This window comes from Trichosurus vulpecula, chromosome X, assembly GCF_011100635.1.
Source record: "Trichosurus vulpecula isolate mTriVul1 chromosome X, mTriVul1.pri, whole genome shotgun sequence".
Classification (NCBI taxonomy): domain Eukaryota; kingdom Metazoa; phylum Chordata; class Mammalia; order Diprotodontia; family Phalangeridae; genus Trichosurus; species Trichosurus vulpecula.
Window position 1 is genome coordinate 54522 of NC_050582.1, and position 18615 is coordinate 73136.

The following is an 18615-nucleotide window of genomic DNA, read 5'->3' on the forward strand; positions in this document are numbered from 1 at the left end:
GAGTGGAGATATTTGGCTGAACATTCAAGCACCCCATTTTCCTTTATCGTCTTTTTCATTTCAGCAACAAGTTGTTGATGCCCCTTGTGACTGGCCTATTATTTGCCATTCCGCTGACAGCACAGTAGACTGAGCCCTTCTCATTCTTTTTGGGCTCAGTACAGTTATTTTGGAATTATATATCTCAGGTACTCACATTTAAGATCCCCCAAACTACCCCAGCACTTTGGATTTTTAACAGGAAGTGAAGGGTTATTCTCCATCACTCCCTGGATGTCCTGAATATCTGGTACATCAGTTTGAGCACATTGGGACCATGCCAGAGATTTCGCTATATGGTCACTCACTGATCAGTTCTTCTGATTGGGTTCCCTGAAAGCCTTGGAATCCTGTGCAAGTTGGGTCTTGTGACTTTTTGGTGGTCTTTGCTTATTATATGTTGCTGGGATTGCAGAATGGTTAGCAGTCTCATGTGGGGCATGTTCCCACTCATTGGAGGTCAGAGCATTGGCTGCTTGCTTCCAAGAAGCCAAGTCCATGTACTCTGTCACCACCTTTAACAGACTGTGGGCTTTTAATCTGGAAAAGTTGAACCTGGTTCTTTCCAGACCTCAGTGTTTCTAGTTGCTGGGATGTTGTAAAAGAATGCTGATTCGTTCCCATTACTAATGGAAAGTGGGAACAAGTTGTTCCTTCTTTTCCATTTGAATGACGTGTGAGTGGTCTCTCCTCGGTGACCGGATAGGGACAATGGTTACTTTTCACTCTGAGACTCTTGAGTGGGCTGATGAAGGAGGGTGAGAAAAGTCCTTTTCCTTTGGGGCCGCTTGCTTGGCTTTGTAGAATGTTGCCACTGGTGGCACTTTCTGTCTTGTCTTCAAGGTCAGGAAGGGGGTTTGGACAGGCTCAGGAGCAGCTTCGATATGATACTGGAACTCCCCACGTTCATCTGGGCCAGTTTTTTCTATTTATCAGCCCCAAAATGGAATAGTTTTCTGGAAAGTTACTAAGCACAGTAACATTTGTCTGTGTGGGTACGTCAGCAGGTGATGACCCCATTTTCAGAATGTTTGAATAAATCTGTTACCAGTTAGAGGCTAGTGGTCTATGTGGATAGACTCATTACCCATAGCTGCCCATGCCTTCCAGCCAGCATGGAATTAGCCTATGGATTTGGAAGCTCCTTATGCTTGACTCCATAGGGTATAGACCAGAATTGCTATCCGTATGACTTGGCATTTTTAATTTTGCTAACTTTATGATTTTCTTTTAGGGACGCACAGAAAATTTCAAAAATGAAGGTGGACAGGACTAAACTGAAGAAGACGCCTACTGAGGCTGTGAGTATTCAAAGGGAGGGCTGGCTTCATTTATGGCAGCCCTTTCCCTGAGTGACCCCCAGTGCCCAGCCTGAGATGGGGGGCTGTCTTTCTATCCCTGGGTCTCCTGCTTGTGTCCTGTTCACCACAGCTGTGAGCTGTGCATCTTCTCTTCCCTCCATCAGTGGGCCTGAAATAGTGAGCTTTGCCCCCCAGAGATCCATGGTCAGACAAAGTGGAGCTTCACCTCTGGCCCACCATGCTATTCAAATATCTCTTTTTCAGCTTGTTTTGCTTACCTGGGTCCAATTGTACACACTCCTAGTTCGTTGAACCTGCCATGTGATTTTAAGATGGAGTTAGCTGTTGGCCCAATTTGAATTGCAATGTTAAATTATGAGAATGGCCTGTTGAATTTTGTGGCAGCCCCAGACGCCAGATAAGATGATTGTTATTGACTGGTCAGAAAGCCATCTTGCCCAGGATACCTCAGTCAGAAATAGTGGTACTGGGACAAGGCAGCCTTTGAACATGGAAGAAGTCTTGGGTGGTGGGGAAGGGGTCTGAAAAGCCCAGTTTTGCAGCGGGATCAGTCTAAAAGGGTAGAAGCTATTGGAGGTAAAGAGCTTCCCTTGGGAAACTACTCGATGATCCTCCACAGAAGCATGGGGCTAATGAAGCAGGAGACCCACCTGTCCAGCTTTGGGCTCGGTCTAGGAGTTAAACTGGAGAGCTCTCGGGCCAAGCCAGCCCCAGAATTTAGATCCTGTGTGGATTACCAGCTGCCCAAAAGAAGTAGTGAAAATCAGGGCGCTTTTGGTGCTGGACTGGCCTCTGGTACCATTCCCATCAGGACCCTACTTTATCGAGGATGTAACTTAAGCCCCTCAGAAGGCGTGGTGAGGTCTGAGGCCTCAGGTCTTCTGACCCTTCCGCAGCTGCTTCTCCTCTTGACTTTGTTGTGGGAAAAAATCCCAGGAGAGAGAGATGGAGCAAGTATGCGCTCAGTGCCAGAGATGTCAGGACTCAGTGTGAGGGATTTGGAGAGAGAAAAATGGAAAAATAGGAAGAGTGGAAAGGAAGAAAGAAGGGGTCCAGGGCTTTAGATCTTGAAGGGACTGTCTTCTTTTACATCTGAGGAAACAGACCCATTGTCATTGTCCACAGTCAAACAGGGAAGAAAATGGTCAAACTAGGATTGGAAACCTGCTCTCTGCTTCTAAGCCTCCCGTGCAGTAGTGGGTTTGAAGAAGGACATTGGAAAGGGTCAGGGGACAGCAGGGTGGGCTTTGTGTGCTGGGACCTGTGTGGTGTTCCTTTTTGCTCCTTGGAGCCGTCTCATCATGAGACCCTTCCTAATATTGGGCTGGTTATAGGGAGGGCCCTTAAATCATGGCAAATTCCAGCTCTGATAATCACCTTTCCCGTCCAGCCTGTTATTCAGAGCAATCCCTGCTTCCATGGTGATGGAGGCCCACGGGGGAAAAGGAGGCCACTCTAGGTAGGAATTTGTAGGCAGGGACCCGAATCTGAGTGCAAAACCCTGCATCTTCCCTCCTCAAAAAGGAGGGGTTGCAGTTTTGGCCTCTTAATTTGTTATATGATCCCACTCACTGTCTGGTCATAGATCTGAATGAACCCCAGGCACATGTTGTAGTGGGGACGGCGGGGAGATTACTGGGAAAATAAGACCGTGAGGTCTACAGTACCTCCATTAATAAAGGTCCTGGTCTTTTCTTCTAGCCTGCAGACTGCCGGGCTCTCATAGACAAACTTAAGGGTTGTAACGATGAGCAACTCCTCTTGGAACTTCAGCAGATCAAAACCTGGAATATTGGAAAGGTGGGCAGAACGGTGTGGACCGTATTCTTTCGCAGAAGGGAGGTTTTTTGGGGATGATATGATGTGCCTTGGCCTCCCCCAAGACCAACTGTGGGAGATGAAGAGCAACAGTAGTTTAGGGAGTACCACAGTGGATGTCCTTTGACCCAGAGTAGTTGAATTTAGGAACCATTAAGAAAGATGAAATTGTACCCGTTGTTCGTTGGTTCTGAGCTCCCAGTGCTCAGTTGCTGCCATTTCAAGTACATGTTGGGTGATAGAAGCTACACTAGATGGTGACATTTGCATATAAAGGCTTTTTGCTCTGTGTTCCTGAGTTCCCTCAGGAAGCTTGCTGTTTGTTCCAGACAAATGAATCCTGGGTAAGAAAGAGACATATCTCTGCTAAAGTTGAAGCAAGTGGAGCCTTCATCTTGTAGTGATAGACACTCAAATGTTCCCCATTTCCCACTGAGATGACCTTGGTCAAAAAAAAGGAGTGACTCATGGAACCAGGTTCCAGCATTAGGCTAGGCCCATGAAGGCATCCTGGGGTTCTTGAGCCCCAACAGGAGACAGTAATGGGGATGAGCAAAGGCGGGCTGACTTGTACAAATGCTTTGGGCAAGAGACCTGCTGCCAGGCCTTAGGGACCACAGTTTGTACATGCTTGTCTACACCCTTTTCCTTCCCTCTTGCTCTTCAGTGTGAGCTGTACCATTGGGTGGACCTATTGGATCGTTTCGATGGGATTCTGGCTGATGCTGGACAGACTGTGGAAAACATGGCTTGGATGCTGATGTGTGATGGGCCTGACAAAGAGCATCTGAAATTATTGCTCTTGGCAGTCTTGAACTTTACCGCTCTGCTCATCGAATACAGCTTTTCTCGGCATCTGTACAGCTCCATAGAGGTATGTGGGAGAAGTGGGCCACTTGATCCTGGCCCCTCGTGTTTGAATGGACAAATGGAAAAGCATTTATTAAGCACCTACTATGTGCCTACTGTGTACTGAGCCAAACACTTGGGGTATGATTCCAAAAGCAAGACAGGCCCTGCTCTCCAAGAACTCCCAGTCTGCATGTGTGAGTGCTTTCAACTACAGGCCTGATGAAAAATCCTCGTAGTCCTTAGGTGCAGGGGCAAAGCCAGCATCATCTTTTGTGTTATTTTCCATTACTAAATCCGCTGAATCATTTGATGGTGCTGTAGATGTCGGTGATCGATTTTCTTCCCTGGTCTTCTCTTACCTGTGGTTGCAGAAAAGAGTTAACTTCCCTAAATGTTGACTGCTTTTTGGGGAGGCTCTTGGACCTGTCTGCCCTTTGATGGCCATTAGTCTGCAGTTGGCCACAGCACTAGTGCTTAGCCTGGACTAGAGTGGCACATGCTTCCTTCTGTCTTTGCATCTTGTTGCTTCAGCCAGGTTTTAAGTGGTGATCACTGGATGTCTATTAATTTGGGCTTTGGGGGCACATTTATTATGATCTCTGCCACCAATAAATAGCTTAGCCCGTGGTGTGAGATTGGGATGGGAGAAACATGAATTTGAGGAGTAGTGAACGGCAGCCACTTCCAGGCCAGCATTGGCCCCTACTGAAGTCCTGCTCTAGGCAAGCTGTGTCCTTGGGGAAGCGCTGCTGTTTCCTGATTGTTAAATCTGAAAAAGATGCAAGTGGAGAATTAAGCCTGGAAGTCATGTTGGAGGTCATTTAGTCCAGTCTCCATATTTTCTAGAGAGGGGCACTGAGGCCCCAAGGAGTGGAGTAGTTCAGCCAGGACCACACATCAGTGGGGCTTTGGGATCAACTCCTTTTGTTTCTCTGAGCCTTCACGTTTTCCTCTTTGTTGAGATATTAGAACCTGCTTTACTCAGCTTATAAATGTGAGTGGTTATCATTGATGAAGGGAAAGCCAGATGCATATGGAACCCTTTGAATACAAAATTCTTGGCCCAGCTTGGGGGCAGGTGTTTGTGTGTACATGCATGCACCTGTACACTTGCCCACCCATCCCTTCAGCTTAGACCCATTTTAGGGCCACCCCCAGAATCATCTGTGATGCAGTAAATAGTAAGAGCTCACATTCCTTTAACACCAAGTAGTTTGCAAAGTGCTCTGTGGTTATTCCCATTTTCCAGGTGTGGCAGAGTGATTTGCCTGTGATCTGGAGGTCTTTCTAGCCAAGCCTCTCATCTTTGTCCTGAGCTTCATTCCCACATCCCCCACTGCCTGTCAGACATTTCCACCTAGGTCTCTTGTAGATACCCCAACCTTCACGCGTCCAAAGCTCTTCCCCAGGGTCCACCTCTTTCCTGAAATTTCCCGTCACCCTCCAGGCCTCACTCTCTTCCTCCACATAGCTGCCCATCTTGCCATTTCTCTCTCCTGCCTATCCCCTTCTCTCCACTCCCATTGCTGCCCCTCAGTTTCAGACTGTCAGCACCACACCAGGCCAGTTGCTATTGATTCCTCTTCTGTTTTTGCATAAATGTTTTGCCCTCTTCCACCCAGTGCTGTCTATCATTTTCCACATGATCTCGTCCTAATCAAGACTCTGCCATGGTCCCCTGTTGAAAGGCTAGCTAGCCCTTGACCATCAATTCCTGGCCTACCTTTCCCAGTTTATTCATCATTTTTGTCCTTCACACACTTGGTCAATGTCCCAAGTAGACTGGCCTGTTCACTATTCCTAATGCATCAGTACCTTCCAAATCTCCACCTCTTAGAACCTCCTGCTTCCTTCAGGCTTTTCTTCCATGAGGCCTTGTTTACCCCTAGTTCCATTCAATTACTACTGGTGGTGTGGCCCCACCCCTTACCTCTTTCCAGCATTTTGTGCACTCTTGAAGTGGTGTGTGTGTGTGTGTGTGTGTGTCTCCTTCCCTGTCCTTCCCCATGTTCCCTTCTAAAGGAACTATGGACTTGGCTTCTGGTTTGCTAGGAGAAATTCTAAGCTCCCAGTTTGAATATTTTGGTCACTGACCAAAACTGATTGCTATCTTGTTGGAGCTTCTAAGCTTGCCACAGAAAATGAGCTTTATCTTATAACCAACCCTTTCTGTCCTTGTAGCATCTGACTACCTTACTGGCCTCCTCTGATATGCAAGTGGTACTCGCGGTGCTGAACCTTCTTTATGTCTTCAGCAAGAGATCCAACTACATCACTCGCCTGGGTTCTGACAAGAGGACTCCGCTGCTGTCCCGTCTGCAGCACTTGGCAGAGGTCAGTCTTGGTGGACAGATAACGGTGGACAAGGGGGTGGGAGAGGAGGGGAGGTCCTAGCACCTTCTGGCTCCAGAAACTTCCAAATGGCTGTCTGCTAATCCACTTGAAAAAGTGCGTGGGTGCACTGAATGCTTGCCCCAGACATTCTGTTTGGTCATTGCTCTGTTGATGACCAGATGGGAGAACAAGATAGACTTGGAGTGTTTCTGAACCCTAAAACAGACACGGGAAGTGAATGTACTGGTTTTTCGCCAGATCAGTGGTTCTAGATTACCGACATTCTTACCCTTCACACTACTTTAGATACTGTTAGGTGTTAGTAGTTGGATTGGCAGAAATATTTTGGTTGAGTAATGACAGAATTTCCAGTCTCTAAATTGTTTGACTCAATCTGTGCAGCTTGGACCTAAGATTGCAGCCTTCTTTGTTCAAGGGAAGAACTTGGTCTAGGCATTTCTCCAGTGGGTCAGCAAGAACTTACGGTTTGTTCTCCCCATTTGCTCTTTTTCCTCCCTCTTGTTTCAAGTATTTTAACTTTACCTTAGATGAATTCTTCCCCTTTTTGGATGTGTCCTTAGCATTTTCAAGTGACTCTAAATTGGTTTTGGAAACTAACGGAAAATAGAGCCTATAGATTTAGAGTGTTCTTCTCCAAGCCACCAAGCATTGTGTGCTACATTTGTTGAAGTCCATCAGATACTGGACAGAAAGATTGGGAGTTCTCAGTGGATTGCTGGAGAATGTTGCTGCACTGTTGGTAAGATTAGCCATGATCTCTTGATGGTTTAAAGCTTTATCAAATGTCTTAACCTGTTAGTCTCCTATCACAGAACCAGGAATCCGGACTTAGTATTGAATACTGGCTGACAAAAGAAAGTTCGGTGGTCTTCAGAGAGATGGGGCTTGGCAATCTCCTCTTTTCAATGAGAAGGGGCTTGCATTACTGCCCAGGGGCCTCCAGCCTCGACTGCTGGTTCTGCACACTCCCTGGGCAAACTTTTGTCCTCAGGCTTGGGTGGGAAATTAATTCAGCAAGACCTCAGGAAGTTCCATCTGCTGCATTCCAGGAATGATGCCCAAAGGCAGTGGGGGACAGCCAGTCTCTCCCTTCCCAAGCTTCAGCTCTATGTGTTTGTTTACACAGTGTGTGTTTCTACATTTCTGTGTAGAACAAATTCACTGCAAACAGGAAAGGAGGGAGTGACCAAGTTAGTGATTCTGAGTTTTTGTTGTGTTCTGATGAGATGTACAGAGTTTTCATTCAGCATCATTGCCGCCTTTTGTCTTTTACACTACCCCAGGCAAGTTGCTTAACCATATTTGCCTCAGTTTCCTCATTTGTAAAAGCTGGAGAAGGAAATAGCACACTGCTCCAGCATCTTTGCCAAGAAAACACCCAATGGGGTCACGAACAGTTGGGCACGACTGAAATGGCTAAACAACATTACCATTATCTGCTACCCCTAATAAAGAAAAAAGAGAAAAGCGTTCAGCTCAAGCAGCTGCCCAGCAGCCTTGCCTGACAGTGATCAGAGCTCTTGTTCCTGTGCTTTCCTGGCCTCTCCCAAAAGACAGGACAGTGTTTCTTTGCCTCTGCTTTTGGATTAAGCTTGATGGTTGCTTGTTCGAGGTTTCTTCTGTTTCTTTTTCTGCCTGTCTCCACATACTTCCCTTCACTGTAGTTCATAACTGGCCTTTCCCTCTTTCTCAAGAGTTCCTCAGAATGGTCATTCCTATATCTCTTATTCATGCAGTAATGGTCCATTACATTCTCAAACCCAAGGCGATTCAAAAATTCCCCAATTTTTAGCCCCTACTTGGTCTCTGCACATTTTGGCATGGATCCATAGGCTTTCTTTCTACCTTGGTTCTCCTTGGGTTGTATATATCCAGCAGTGGAGTCACTGGATCAAAGGGAATGAATCATTTGGTGAGCCTCTCACTCTTCCTGGTTATGGTCCAGAAGGCTTGGACCAGGTGAGTGTGTCCCAGAGCCTCCAGCATTGGTGCTTACAGTATAAGCTCTTTTTCCTTTTTAAAAATTTTTTTTATATGTTCTGTTTTCCAGATGAGTTGTTTTTGATCATAGACATTTTGCACGTTTTCCAATTTTGCTGTATTTTGACTTTGCTCTAATATTTCTTAATTGTGTCATTAGGTTTTTTGATTTATGTTTCCTTTATTTTTTGTGTGTTTTTTTTTTGTAGGATTTGTCTAGTTTTTTTTTTTTTGCCTCGTGAGGAAATCGGTTAAATGACTTGCCCAGGGTCACACAGCTAGTATCAAGTGTCTGAGGCCGGATTTGAACTCAGGTCCTCCTGACTCCAGAGCCAGTGCTCTATCCACTGTGCCACGTAGGTGCCCCCGAGTGTAAACGCTTTGAGGGCAGAGACTTACTTTTTATATATGCCCAGCTCTTGGCCCCTTATAGCTGCTTAAGAAATGCTTGATGATTGATTATCTACTGAAATCCTTCAAGATCTTGGCCTTCTTTCCTCAATGAATTCCCATCCCTTACTCCTCTGCCCTTACCCTCAGCTCCACACAGACATGGGCAGACCCTCGATCTTGCCTATGACCCAGGAGTCTGGCACTGCTATGTTAATCAGCTTTGAAATTTCTTTATGTGATCATAATCATTCCATCGATCATTCCCTTTTTCTCTCTTCTTTAGAACTCCTAATCTCATTATCTCTCTTCACTGTGACCTTCACTTCCTCTACCCGTCATTTCTTTCCTAAGCTATTGGTTATGCTTTACCTCCCTTTCTTATCTAAACTCATTGGTGAATCAGTATCTTTTATATGAGTCCCTTGCCCTCTTGTCCTGTCTACACTTGATCCTTGCCAAATCCACCAACCTTGGACTTCTACTATCAACTTCCTTGCCTACTATTAATGTGCTGCAGACTGAAGCTAGAGGAAACCACAAATTCATCCTTCATGAGTGCACTGCAAATTGATACTACATAATCTTAAGTGGGCCCTCCCTACAGTTAGGCAATCATTGGGCACCTGCCTAATTTGATTCACTCTCCCACTCAACTACAGCCTCTGTTCATACTTCTTCATCCCTCTTCCACCCTCCCACAGCATTCTCTGTTGGTTGTTTCCCCCTCCTCATTCTTCACCTAAACAAATTGAGGTCATTCTCAGAGCTTCCTCTCCACTCTTCCTCCTCATCTCCATCTCTCAGACATTGTACCACTAGCTTTGTTTTCTTCCTTTTCTTGAATAATGAAGTGGCCCTTCTTCCAAGGTGAACTCCTCTATATGAACAGCCTTCTTTGTCATCCCTGCTCTCCCAGAGTCTAGAAACATCTCATTTAATCTGTCTGTTACCACTAGTTATTGGCCTCTTTCATGGTGAACCCTCTTGAGAAAGTTGTCTCCACTCAGGGCCTTCACTTCCTCATCTTTCACTCTTTTCTTAACCTTCTGACCTCGTCATTCAACTGAAACTTTCTTTTCCAAAGTTATCAGTGACTTCCTCACGCTAAATCTAGTTGAGGCCTTTTTCCAATCCTCATCCTTCTTGACCTCTGGGGAGCCTTAGACCCTGTCAATCACCTTCACTCTAGATTTGTCATGAAAATGCTTTTTCTTGGTTCTCCTACCGTCCTTGCTGGGCTTTGTACATGAAATTATGAATCTCTCATACATAGTTTTCTTTTAAATATTGCGCACGCACATACACACACGTAAAGATAAATTCAACTTTAAAAGCCATCCCACTTGTCTGTGATTTTATTTTTCTGGCCTTTTGTTCTCTTCTTAAAAGCAAAAAGCGAATGCTTTGTTGTCTTCAGTCTGCTTCCCAATCCCTGTCACTCTCCCCTCCCGTCCCCGTCCCCCCCATTCAAGAAAGAAAAAAGGTAAAATATATGCAAAATCAAACAAAGCAAATTCCTCTGTTGCCTGGACTTGAACATGGATCTTAGTTTGCATCTTGGATCCATCATGTGTACATGCATGTGATTCATCATCATGCCTCTGGAGACATGGTTTATGATTTCATTAATCAATGTATAGTCTTTCAAAGTTGTTTTTCTTTGTGATGTTTGTTACTCTATGAATTAATTCTCCAGGTTTTACTCACTTCGCTTTGTATCATTTGCCAGGTTTCTCTGAAAACATTTTATCATTCTCAAGGCTCAGTCATATGCTATTACGTTCATATATATTAGTTAGATTAGCGTTTCTCCAGTGGGCAGTCCCGTAGTTTTATGTACCTATGTGCCCCTCTCTTTCATCTTTTTAAAAAAAAAGTTGATTTTTTTTCAGTTATTAAAAATCTTTTGTTTTCCAATCTCTTCCCCCATTAAGGGGAGAAAAACAAAAAACAGAATCCTCATAAAAATAGGCATCGTCAGTTCAAACAAATCGTCACATTGATTGTGTCCAATAGCTTCTCTTCCCCCCCCCCCCCATATTGAAATAGTTAGATGTGTGATTCCATATCCTGAGAATATTACCTCTCTGTCAAGAGGTGGATGGCACCTGACTTCATGTGATGAGTCATTGCAGTAGTCAGTGCACTTAGGGTGTTCCAAGTTGGTTTTCTTTATAGTGTGGTTCATATTGTATAAATGGTTTGGGTTCTTTTCACTCTGCATCAGTTTATACATGTCTTCCCAGGTTTCTTTGAAACCTTCTCTGTTGTTATTTCTCCCAACACAATAGTATTCCATCACCTTCGCATACAGTGATTTGTTCATTCCCCTGGGTTCAGTTCTCAGCTCTGTGCAGATGATTCCCAGGTCAGTTTCTCCATCCAGGATTTCTCTCCTCAGCTGCATTGTGGCTTTATCAGCAGCCTGTTGGACATTTCCAACTTGATGTTCCAAAGACATCTGAAATGCAACGTTTCCAAAGAAGACTCCGCTCCTTTCCTTCCAAACTCCTCTCCTTTCCCCGCTTTCTTATTGGAATCATTAACTTGTGTTTTCACTTTGCGTTCATGTGCCTTGACCCCAAATTCTCCCTCATTCTCCTGTTAGATCTTGTCATTTCTACTTTCATATCATGCCTTCTGTTTGTGTTCTGAACTTAAATACCAAAAAAGAGCATTTGGGTTCATGTAGCAGAAGCCAAAAGCCAGGATTTTATGAACCTGGAAGTCTGTATTTCCTATCACTTGCATGTTAAAAATTGTATCACAAATTCTGCACATTAGTCTCAAAATTATTTTGCTTATTTGTGTTTCTTTCTCTTCCCTTAGTTTATTGAAAAGAACAAAGCATGTCCGTGGTCCTCTTCGGTGGGGATGGATCACAGTTGCTGCTATGATCTAAAAGGAATCCCCTGCACACTTTGACTCTTTGCTTTTCTTCTCTCTCTTCTGTTCTTCTGCTCTTTAGTAAGTTTGTTTTGTTTACAGCTATTCTTTCCCCAGGACTCTTTTCTTTCTTAATCTCCCCATCCCTACTTTTTGGATAGATTGTTTGAATCCAAACTGTGTTCATGTCCATGTGTGTTTGTGTCCATCCAATTCCCATCTCGACCCTATTTTTGCACACTGTTTATGGGCATGTACGTGGCCAACCTTCTTTTAGGCTCTTCTTGTTAAGAGTGTGCTTCATCTGGTTCTCACTCCAGTCTTTTTGTGTACCCCAGTTTTGAGAAGAAGCAAGTTCCACCCTCTCCTACCTCCTTTCTCTCAAACTGCTGTCTTGTTCCTCTTTCCCCTCTTCAGACGCTGCCCACAGCCTCCCCTTTTTCTTCTCAGTAAGTGCCCTTTCAAGACCTTAAGGTTCCAAAGGGGCCCTTGATTCTTCATCCCCTGGTAGAATGTTAGCTGAACCTCAGCATAGGCCTCTTTCTGATTACTTAGAGCCATTTTCCTTTCTGAGTTTCTCTTCTATTTCAAAGTTCCTTTTCAGCTCTGGTCCATTTTTTCCCCCCGTAAGGTGATAGATACTCAACATTGCAAGGGAAATCATTCTGGGATTTCAGGCTTTAGTTTTTGCCCAAGTTTCTGGTGACTTTGCTGGTGCTTTTCAGGATGTCTGCAGGATTTTTTCTGTGATGTAGAAGCTCTGGATAATGACTGGGCTGTACCTGGGTCTTTTCCTTTTGGGATGAATTTCAGGAGATAATCTATGGATTCTCTGGCTTTACTTAGTCCTGTGGCTCCAATACACGGGGAAGTTTGGATTTATGATTTCTGGAGCTGCTAGAGGGGCGCCACCCTTCTTTTTCAATCAATTTTCAGGTAGTCCAATAATTCTTAGCTTCTCTCTACTTAGCCGGTTTTTTAGAGCTGAGACTGTTCATGTTCTCTCTTTTCAGTTTTGTAAAGTTTGGTCTATTGCTGCTTGTTAGCTCCTGGTGTCATTGATTTCTCCTCAGTCTATTCTCGTTCTCAGAAAGTTTGGTATTTGGGCTTGATTGACCACTTTCTACTTTCTCTTCATGACTTCTTTCCTCTAGAGCTGCTGCTGCTCCTGTTTGCTTTTTTTCCGTCGTCCTTGTTGAAAGCTCAGGATCTGCTGACCGTTGTCGGTGGGTCACTTGAATTGATTTGAGGCATCACTCCAAAGTCTTTCTGATGCTTTCATTTCTATGGGTGATTTGTAGTCCTCATTCACTTCTGGTTTGTAGAGGGTGGGTCCTAGCTGTGGGGCCTTGAACAAATCCTTGCCCCTCTCTGAGCCCCCATTTCCCCACATGGAACGTGGCCATAGTTATTCTTGTTGCACTTCAGCAGCTAACATAGCTTGTCTTTCCCCTTTATGTTGAATGCTCTCTGGGGGCAGGGGGGGTGGTTCTTTTTCATATTTGCACCCCCAGCGCTTAACACAGTACCTGGCACACTAGGCACTTAATAAATGTTTATTGAATATTGAGCAGATCTCAAGAGTCAGGGAGGCCTGATTCAAACCCTTCCTTGGCCAAGCCTCTTGACCTGTGTTGCCCTGACAATGATCTGCATTGGGTCCAATGATTTCCTCACTGCCAGGTGCCTTATGCTGATAAATTCAGAGGTCTGCTCTCTGTTTCACCCCCTTCACTTTACTCCCTTCATAGGCTGATTGTGAGTCTCAAATAGGGACACATGGCAACTGCTTTGTTAACCTTTTTCAATATCCCAAGCTACACAACAGGGAACGAACTGGGGAAGTTTGTGTTGGGCCAAGAGGTTGATGGGCCTAGAAATCAATCAGACGAGTGTTGAACTCTAGCAAGTCTTGAGTTCTAATGTGGCCTCTGGGTGACCCTGGCCAAGTGCCTTTGCCTCTGTCTGCCTCAGCTTCCTCGTCCATAAAATGAGGATTGCCAAGGTTGTCGTGAGGATCAAGGGAATTAATTAGTAATTATAGGAATCAATTAGTGCAGTAACTGTCACACAGTGAGCGCTATATAAATGTTCGATGATGATGAAGAAGAATCCACGTGAAGTCCTATCCTTATTTTTCAGTAATCAGTTTTGTATACAAGATGGGTGAGATGGACTAGATGAAGGCTCAGGAGGAGTTGGCACTGTGATCTTGCCCTCCAGGGAGTCCACTGAATTCTTGATCCTGCCACATGGGGAGCATTCTGTTGTGGGCACACCCTTTTGGGGAAAGGCCCTTTGAGGTGAAGCTTTGGAGATGGGCCCTGAGACTAGTCATTGGCTCAATCATGGCGGGGTGCACTTTGGAGACACCATGCACGACAGCTGTCTGAAAGCCCCTGGTGACTGCTTGGATCTGGGGGGTTTGTAGAGGTGGCCTTAGCCTTCATGGAAGGACAAAACCTTGATTCGCTCCCAACAGAAGGCTGATGTGACTTCAGAAGGCGTTACTTCTGGCACAACCTTTTGTTCCATTCAACTATGTCCTTAAAATTAAGTGGTCTTCTCTCTCCTGCCACCCAGAGTCAGGCTGTTGGGGAGGATTTTTCCTCCATCCCTCGGGGGGTGTGCATGAAGTCCCAGTCAGCCTGACTTCCTCTGTTGATTGGATCATCGCTGTTGATTGGATGGATGGAAAAAGCAAGCAAAGCCCAAGTGTGGTGAGTTGTAACTCTGCTTTATTTCCCTGCAGAGCTGGGGCGGCAAGGAAAATGGTTTTGGACTTGCAGAGTGCTGTAGAGACCTGCACATGTTGGTAAGTCAGTCTTTGCATTTGGGATGTCCCTTGTTCTGACCTGGCTGTGAGGGAGCTTTAGCCATTGGGAGGTGCCTGGATGGAGTGACCGGAAAGAAAATGAGCTGTGGAGTCATCAGGAAAACTTAGGCCTCCTTTGGGCCTTATTGGCGCTTGTCTGTGGGGATGCATGGGCTGTGTTCTGGCTGTGCACATCTCTTCCTAGGGTGGAGTATGTTTGAGAGTCGATCATGGAAGAGAGACCAGGAATCAGAGGCCCACTCACCAGTGTCCCATTGACATCATGTTGGCCCCCTGGACTGGTGTGGCTTAATTGGGCAGTGGCAGCGCCCTAGAGCTTTGTTGTGCCTCCTGTCAAGCCTCTCCCAGCATAGACCATGCCTCTTATGTTGCATGAGTCTGTATTCTGAGACTTGTGTGCTCCCCAGAAGGCCTCATATATTCATGCCATGTCTTTGGGCACAGCTCAGTTTTTCTTTGGCTTGGCTTAACACGGATCTTTTCCCTTGCTGAGGTCTGGCTCTAGCTCCGAACTCAGTCATTACTCTCATATGTTTGCAGAGGTTGCAGAGCCTCTCTTTTCTGCCATTCTTAATTCCCTTGTGTACCAGGAAGCTCTGTGCAGTTGGAGCATGATGCACACTGGTGTATTGGGCTCCCCTTTCTCTCCAGAGCCCCTTTTCCACAGATAAATTCGGTGGTCTTCAACGGATCAAAAAAGGAGTACTGTTTTTGCCTTGGCTGTTTGCACTTCACAGTTGGGCTGATGCGAGCTTAGCATTCTCTCAGGGTCAGGCTCAAGCCTCATCTTAGGTGCTTCATACCAAAGATTAATTCTCTTCAAATACAGTTTCTGCTTTTCCATGCTGGTCTCAGGCTGTGTTCTCGTGATTCTCTTGTACGTTCAAGGTTTTTGATGTGGTTTGGGATCCTTCCTTGCCAGGGCATTGTTTCCTACACTTTTTGCTTTAAGATGTGCCCACACACAGTTACTGAGATTCAGTTGTTTGGGACTTTCCTGTCCTACCTGCAGTGGGTGCCTCCATTTTCTGCCTGTTGACACAAGGAATATCAGCCTGTTGCATTAAAGCCCAGTTTGAGGGAGGGGATTTGCTGAAGGGAAGAGCCTTCATGGTATAGTGGTCATGGAAAGCCTTTCAAAGCCTTGGCACACTGTGCCTGGAGCTGGGAGATTTACCTCGAACCTGCCCTAACAGCCAACTCCTTTTACCCATCAAACTGACTCATTGGCAAAGGGAGGCCTGGCTGGGGTCATGCCCTCTGGGGAGAAAAGGCAGGCAAGGATTCTCCTCTAAAAGCAAAACCCCATTTGATCAGAAGCCAGAGTAATCTGGGACCCCACAGCTGTCAGGAGTGAGATGCCAAATTTGGGAGTTGTCTGCTTTATTCCCTTCACCATTCTAGCTCAATATCTGGTTCTGTGCTGTGCTTCATCCACAGAAATACCCACCCAGTGCAACTACACTACACTTTGAGTTCTATGCAGACCCAGGAGCCGAGGTCAAAGTTGAGAAAAGGGTGAGTCTCATGCTTGATCTGGTAGGATCTGCAGCACGCTAGTACCATCCCATAAGACCTGCCTTTGGGAGGCTTTCATTGGGGTGGTTTTGGTTATAACTTGAAATGGCAGGGCTTCTTCTCTCACCTGTACCCAGGCCTTTCTCCAGGAAGCCAGCAGAAGAGTATGTGACAAAGGCCATTGTGAGCACAAATAGGGTATAGTCAATGTTGGGTTAGAAGCAGGATGTTGAGGGGTTAACAGAGTGGTATTGGCCTGGCTTTGTGCCCACCTAGCTAGCCATTGGAGTCCTTTTTCCCAAGATAGGCCCATTCTTGTCCAAGCTCAATATCCACTCAATGTGGTCATGCCTTGTTGACTTTACTGTAAGTCAGAACCAATTTTCTAGCCCCCTAACTTTAAAATAGCAAGGCCCCACTGTAGGGAGAGGTAGCCAAGGAGGACGAGAAGGCAACATCTTCTTACCTGTCTCTCCTCTTCCTTTTTTAGACACCCAGTAATACACTACACTATATCCATATAGAACAGCTGGACAAGGTAAGAGAAGTCCCCACCACAGCCACAGTCCAATTGTTGTGACTCGTTGACTGCTTGGATCTTAACCATTGTGTATCTCAAACCCTTCCCCCCCTCTCTTTAATATAGATTTCAGAAAGTCCTTCTGAAATCATGGAATCCCTCACGAAAATGTACAGCATCCCAAAGGATAAACAGGTACAATATTGCCTCAGAATGGGTGCCTGTGTGGGGAAGGGATTGTTAGCAAAGGTCATGCTCACATACACAAGGCAACTCATGGAATTATGTTGTTGTGTGGTCTTTTTATTGGGTTCCACATTTTCAACAGAATGGTCTGTTGGTGGGTGTCATCTTCCTCCCAACTCTCTGAAGGATACGTTCCTTAGATTCTGTTAGTGCTGCCTCCCCTGAGATGGCATTGGACCCACTCTCTTGTATCACTTATGACCTCTTTGGAAAGGGAAGGAGGAATTCAGCAGAAGGTAAGCACACTCTTCTTGCCTCCTCACAGATGTTGCTGTTCACGCACATCCGCCTGGCCCATGGCTTTTCCAATCATAAGAAGAGGCTACAAGCTGTTCAAGCTAGACTCCACGCAATATCCATATTAGGTATGATTACTCTGTGATTGATGGGATAAGGGAATTAGTAACTGCTCTTGCACCCCTTTCCTCCACTCTCTGTCTCCCAAAGCACTGTCTGGTTAATGACACGCTTTGGTGGGTTGATTATCATTGTTAATCCAAGCAATGAGGTCACTGTTGGACTGCTAGTCTCAACCCTAGGAGGAAAACTGGTGGCTTTTTGAGACAGCTTAGTTTGGGGGGGGGGCAGCCATGCATGGGGTGCATGGAGGACTGAACAGGGATGAGAAGGTGCTTTTCTATGTCCTGTTGGATGTTGGGAGCAGATTTCTCATCACTTTTTGTTCTTGGTTGATCCAATGGCATCTGTGTGGCTACATGCAGCTGTGAGTATGTCCTGGGCGCTATGAATTCCATTGCAGGGCTTCAGCTTACTGGCCAGGGTCAGTGTTGTCTCAGATATTTTTGTTGGAGTCATGGAATTGTTTATTATTGGGAAAAGAAAGGAACAGGCATTTGGGTCAGTACTGAAGATGCCAAAGATGTGTGGTGCTGGTACTGGTCCAGGCCAGCACCCTCCGTCTGTTAGCTCTGGGAATTTTCTCAGAATGTCCCTCGTGCCTGGACCTCTCGGCCTTCTCAACTCTGCCTCCTGTTTCCCCAGCTTCCTTGAAGTCTCCACTAAAATCCCTTTGTTTGCCTTCCCTCTTTCAATTCTCATTGTTCTATGCATAGCTCATTTGGATATATTTGTTTGCATATTATTGTCTTTCCCATTTACGCTGTGAGCTCCTCAAGGGCCCCTTGCCACTTTTCACATCCTGAACACTTAGCACAGTGCTGAGCACATAGTAGGCAGTTAATAAATTTTCACTGATTTGGCGGGGTGGGGGGTGGTGGTTAGAAACAAGCATTTATCAGTAATGTACTATGTGCCAGGCTAAGATGATATCATTAGATCCTCACAACAACCCTGGGACACAGATGCAAGTATTATCCCCATTTTACAGTTGAGAAGCCTGACTTTACCAAGGTTCCACAGCTAGGAAGTATCTCAGGTCTTCCTGACTAGAGGCTCAGCCGTCCATCTACTGGGCCACCTCACTGCTCCTTACAGTAAGGCTTGACTTGCACATCTAAGTCTTTTCACTTGGGTAGTGAATGGTGAGTGTGGAGGTGTCACAGTGAGAAAGGCGGCAGCAGCGGTGCCTGTTTTCTGAATTAAACTGTCCTACAGTGTTTGCCTTAGTTATTGTGACAAGGCATTGCTAATGCTAGGAAAGGGAATGCTCTGTCAGTGCAGATGCCAGCGGGCTCTTTTGCAGAATTAGACATAAGAGAAAGGTATCCAGTGATATCTTATCTGTAACCTTCAGTGAGAGGTATGTACCAGCCCTTTTTTTCCTTAATAATTCCTGGGAGGGTCAAGGAGAGCTAAGAATCTCATGGGAGATTCCAAGCTAGAGTTGGCCCAGTCCTCACCAAAAGTAGTTGGTGCTGAACAAAAACAGT

At 45.6% G+C, this 18615-nt stretch overlaps 1 protein-coding gene across 1 annotated transcript in view; it reads left to right on the forward strand.

Moving 5' to 3' along the window:
• Nucleotides 1–18615, forward strand: part of HUWE1 (HECT, UBA and WWE domain containing E3 ubiquitin protein ligase 1) — a gene marked incomplete at its 3' end in the record, with an annotated part of 93124 nt that overhangs the window by 17324 nt on the left and 57185 nt on the right. The window contains 9 exon segments of the mRNA XM_036740106.1: nt 1274–1340; nt 3063–3161; nt 3847–4053; nt 6213–6365; nt 14398–14460; nt 15922–15999; nt 16490–16537; nt 16646–16714; nt 17031–17130. Coding sequence (XP_036596001.1) covers nt 1296–1340; nt 3063–3161; nt 3847–4053; nt 6213–6365; nt 14398–14460; nt 15922–15999; nt 16490–16537; nt 16646–16714; nt 17031–17130 — 862 coding nt within the window.